At 53.9% G+C, this 4,955-nt stretch overlaps 1 protein-coding gene across 9 annotated transcripts in view; it reads left to right on the top strand.

Moving 5' to 3' along the window:
• The window catches only part of LOC113206347 (uncharacterized), an 11,286-nt gene that overhangs the window by 4,096 nt on the left and 2,235 nt on the right, over window positions 1–4,955 (top strand). For 2 of the 9 annotated variants that reach the window (XM_052265380.1, XM_052265377.1), the window contains exons 2-4: window positions 3,725–3,869; window positions 3,949–4,022; window positions 4,109–4,397. In XM_052265380.1, the coding sequence (XP_052121340.1) occupies window positions 3,738–3,869; window positions 3,949–4,022; window positions 4,109–4,397 (495 nt within the window). In that variant the 5' untranslated portion in view covers window positions 3,725–3,737. Of the gene's footprint in view, window positions 1–1,858; window positions 1,932–3,051; window positions 3,215–3,234; window positions 3,315–3,724; window positions 3,870–3,948; window positions 4,023–4,108; window positions 4,461–4,574; window positions 4,656–4,955 lie in introns of those variants that run through there. The other 7 variants (XM_052265382.1, XM_052265379.1, XM_052265376.1 and 4 more) reach the window with 7 other exon arrangements.

Below are 4,955 nucleotides of genomic sequence, written 5' to 3'. Positions count from 1 at the left end.
AAGAAGAAGAAGAAGAAGAAGAAGAAGAAGGGGTTGAAGGGAGGGGGTTGTTCGCCTCGGCGAGAAAGAAGTCGTGGAGAGAAAGAGATCATCAGGAAATCTGAACGAATCAGCAGCATCCTATTATCAGGTCGCCTCACCCCCGCCCCGGCCACGCCCCTGCCGCTGCTGGCGTCGCCACAACTGCCCTCTTGGCGCTTCCGCTCCCCCCTCCCCCCTCACTCTATGAAGCAGACGACATCGGCGTATAGGCAGCCCGTCCGGGGCTTGCTGGGCTCCGGGCTCGTCTTCGATTTCCGATACAGCATTATTATTACGATTATTATTATGATTATATAAGAGTGGCGCTGCTAAGTGGTGGCCCTCCCCCCTCACTGTCGTCTTCGTCGCCGTATTCGCGGGGAGAGTCAGTTTCCTTTCTCAGCGTTTTTCAGAAAGTCGTCGCTTGTCTTTCTTTCCCTCTCCTCGCACTTTCATTTTGTTGGCTGATATTTTTAAAATATCGATCGTCGCTCTCTGCGTTATTTCTTTTCGGTTCTCAGCATACATTTCTCCTTCAATTACCAAGAGAGCTTTAGTCGAGGTTATTTGGTCGTTTAGTTTGGTAAACAAAATTGTACTTTTGTGTTTGTTTTCCCTCCACTTTTTAAATATTTTCGCAAACGGACCATTATTTCTGGGGCTAACCCGCGCTGTACCGTATCAGTCGTAATTTCAACTTTCGTTCTGCTATTTTTGTTATCTCTGAATTTGTATAATAAAAATTGTCATGTCCGATATGGGGCGAGGGGTGGCCGCAACGCAATCAGAGCCCTGACTTCCCGTCCACTCTCTCCCCCTCTCCCCCTCCCTCTCCCCCGCTCTCCCGCAGACGCCCACTCGCACACGACAGTACCGGGCCGGGCGCACGCCACGCGGGGAATCGGCAGTTTAGACGCAAATTACCGCACATGAAACCGGATCCGACATTCACCCACGACGACTCGAGCGGGGGCGCGGGTGGGGGCGCTGGGCGTCGCAAGCGGCCAGCATCCGCGAGGGCAGAGATGGACTCGTCCCGACGCGTTCGGACCAGAGATAACTAGAGATTATGACCAGAGATTCTGTTCTCTCTGCGTTCGGACCGCGGGCCCGGCCTGGGACTGGCGACGCTGGCGACGAGGCTCGTCCATTTCCTTGACGGCAGAGGATCCGTTGTGCCTCTCTGGCCGTACGCCTTGTGCCCGCTCTTCCCCCACTGGTCGTGGTCAAATACAACCGGAAACCTAAAGTGTGTGGATTTCGCACACTTGTGGGTGTGTGAACTCCATTCGTACACATGGATTTCAAAGGAAGAGTCGTACCTTTAGTCCCAAACGTGTACAAATGGGCATTCACACACCTACAAAGTGTGCGACATTCACACACTTGTGTGTTTCCAGAATGTAATCGCGTCGTTCGGGATTTTCCTCCATTTGTTGTAATACATAGGCTATAGTTCACTTGAATCGCTACGCCGGAAGTAAGGTTGGGTGCGCCAAAACAGAACCATAGTAGGGGTTGCCTATTCGTACGGGGGCAGAGGCAAACCCGTTCGAACGCGTGCATTTTGGCTAGTAAAACGCGTTTGCTCTGACGGGGCACGACGACCACAGGAAACCGCCTGTAAGTCCGTGCTTCAGTTAAATCGCACTCAGCTGCCGCGCATCCTTGCTCATCCTTTCCCGAGGAAAGGAGAGGGGACGTTGGGCGTCAAACGTTATCTCGCCCGAGGCCCCGAGGCCCCCCGTCGTCGAAGGGACAGCAGACGGGCAGCTCGACGGGCAGAGCCCAAAAGTGCAAGCTGGCGGAATGTAGAGACGCGGCTGCGCGGCTGGACGCGTCGGCTCCGCCGAGTGGACTGGACAGTCGCGAGCCAGCAGCCAGGGCGGTTGGGAAGGACTCACATGCCGGTAAAGTAATTTTAGTAATGTGGAATCTCACAAGTTAGGCGTCTAGTGACATGTACCAGGTGGCTGACTCACGCCCCGCACGTCCGTAGTTATACTGTTTCGCATGCACGCGTGTGGGCGGGTTGCCTACTCGCACGGGGCCATACGGAGCTGAGCGAGCATATAGGCAAACCCGCCGGCACCCGTGCATGCGATACAGTATAACTACGAACGTGCGAACATGCGCGGCTTGAATCAGCCACCTGACACAGCATGTCAGACTAAGGGGCGAAAAGGGTGTAATAACAAGTAAACCGTTAGTAACCGAATACCTAGTCGCAATAACCCTCGTTGAAGTTGAAGAAGACTAGAGTATGCAATGAGCAATCATATCACAGCCCCAAGTCAGCAACTTTACCACTGAAACGCCCCGACTTAGCTACTCTGGGTGGGCCGCCGTCGTCACAGGTGCTGGGCGGGTGAGCCAGCCGAGACCTCAAGTGGAACACGGAAAAAAATATGTAAGTTCGCATTGCTGATATGTTTGCTGATATCGTGACAATCAACTTTTAAGCTACCGGAGTTAATAATTGACTCCTGTGTGCAAGAATTAGCTATGGCAGCTAATGCTTATCTGGATTAGCTTTAGTGCTCGTTCTGGTAGATTATCTCCAATCAACTGAAGCAGACATTGCATTTGCTCCTGCAGGTAAAGCATTAGCTCTCACAGCTGATACGTCGCTGTGACAGCAAACGTTTCGCTGTGGTAGCCAAAAAACTTGCTTGTCACGATATTAGCAAACACAAAAGCTAAGGCAGCTAACATTTAGTTGTCTTAACTTACATTTTTTTTTCCGTGAACCGCCAGCGCCTTTTCGGCGCTAAATTTTGCGCATCTCTTGAAGAACAAAAGGAATCAAAAAGCGCGATAAAAGCGACCGAAAAGCACAGGGGAGACCCTCCTTGTCGCGGGTGTCGTCGGGTCGTCCAGCTCCATAACCTGGAGGGCGATCGGAGAGCTCCCTGAAAACAACCGGAAACGCCTTCTAAATCGTCTGAAATAGGGTGAGGGGGGTAGTGGGAGGACGGAAGTGGAGCGTTCTCAGGGAGCTCTCCGATCGCCCTCCTGTGGTCCAGGATGACGTCACGACAGTTGTATTCGCTTCTCCGCCCAGCCGCACTGCTGCAGTCTAGCCAGCCGGCTCACCACTCACCTCCCATCTTCATCTTGCCTCCGACGCGGGGATTCTCCGGTCAGCTGCTGGCGAGGTCTTGGAAGTCCAACTTAGATACAACCTGTTACTGTGAGTACGACTAGACGCCCTTCTTCTGAATTCAAGCTGCGAGCGAATAAAGTGAACGGTATCAGTTTCGAAGCAGCGTGGCTGTAGGAGCACAGATGAGGTTAGGAAACCCCGCCGCCTGTTTAGATCACTCAGGGCGGAACCGTGTCTTGTCCACGGAAGGAACGCATTAGTTCTCCCAACAACGAGGTCGTTCCCTCGACTAAATGTCGGTTTTTGAAACTTAAATTAGTTAGTTATTCGGGAATCAAAACTAAAACTTGGTTGGGGGGGGGGGGCTGCTTTTTGTCCGTGCGTAGGCTATGCCAGAGTGGCGGAGCGTAGTGGGAAACAAAACAAAGTACCATAAACTCCAATAAAATCTTTAAATCGCGTTTTCTACTTTCTGGCCGTAATCCACCCGCAGGGTGTCCTATCCGCTAAATGCTGTGTACACGCAGAGGGCGGGCGCTTGTCGGAGATGCGTCCTCGTTGAGCCATGGTTTCTGATAACACCGTGGTCTGCTTCAGGTCAGGTCCCGCGATGGATTGCAACATATGCTTCGAGCCGTTCGACCAGGGTGGTCACCTGCCCAAAGCGATCCCGTGCGGACACACGGTGTGCCTGCAATGTCTGCAGCGACTGCAAAACCGAAAGTGCCCGACGTGCCAACAGGTGGGTTAGCACCATCACCGCTGTGGTTAGCCCTGGTTTGTCCTTTGGTCTCCCTTGTTCTATATCCTTTCTTTTGCAGGTGTTCCAGGCCCCGCTGTCACAAATCCCCAACAACTACACTGTGCTGCAATTACTCCAGGCTAGATCGGACAGGTGGGTGCCCAGCAGCGGTGGCTTTGGCGAGCTGGCAGCTATGTGTGAAGGTGGGACCGTGCTTCAATGCCTCTGTGACTCCTCAGGACCGACAAGTCCCCAGGGTGGTGCTCGAGGTGCAGCGCCGTCGCTACGCCCCAGTGCCGGGGCCAGCAGCACGTCGTCCTGGGCGTGAGAGAGGCTCTGAAGCAACTCCTGGAGGGCGTACGGTCGCAGGCTGCAGGCCATCTGGAACGTCTAATGCACCAGTGCCAGGAAGAGGAGGCCGTGCAAGCCCTAACTCTGCTGTCCGGCGAGGCCTGGGAAGTGACGCTGCGGGGCGAGGGGCCGCCGCTCTCGGGGACGCTGCGGGACACCGAGGACCCCCTGACCAAGGCCGTTTTGTTCGTCCTGGCGACGAAGGGAGAACTGAAAGAGGCTGCTACAGTGCCAGTGCCGGTAAATTATAGTATGGAAACTTGGTCACTTTCTAGTGGAGTGGCCTAAGAATACTGTCCTTCGTTTCAGGCTTCGAGTTGGTTATTAGTAAACTACCTTTGTATTCTGCTCCAGATCAAACACAGCGTCGTTAGCCTCGTTCATCGGAAGAACCTCAGCCCCAATCTGGCCGGAAACCCAAATGTGTCTAGTGAGGTGAGTCTTGTCCACACTCGGTCCTGGTTGGACATGCAAGTGTTCGGCTTCAAACTCTCTCTTTCCCGTTAATTGCATTTAATGGTTTGCTGTCCATACCACACCTCTGTCTCGGGGTTGACGGGCTGTACCCGGCTGGTGCGGTGAGTGATACGCCCCCGCGCACCTGCGTGCGATGTACATGTACATCCGCATGGTTGGGCTGTACCACCCGCAGTGTCTTTTAGCAGGTTGCCCAATCGCAGGCACCTGAGGTAATCCGTGCGACAGGTGCGATTTTAGGTTGGGCCCGGGGGGGTG

This window comes from Frankliniella occidentalis, unplaced genomic scaffold, assembly GCF_000697945.3.
Source record: "Frankliniella occidentalis isolate FOCC.00 unplaced genomic scaffold, Focc_3.1 Scaffold26, whole genome shotgun sequence".
In the NCBI taxonomy this organism is placed as follows: domain Eukaryota; kingdom Metazoa; phylum Arthropoda; class Insecta; order Thysanoptera; family Thripidae; genus Frankliniella; species Frankliniella occidentalis.
Note: the sequence above shows the minus strand (reverse complement) of the source record. Positions and strands in the feature narration are given on the sequence as shown.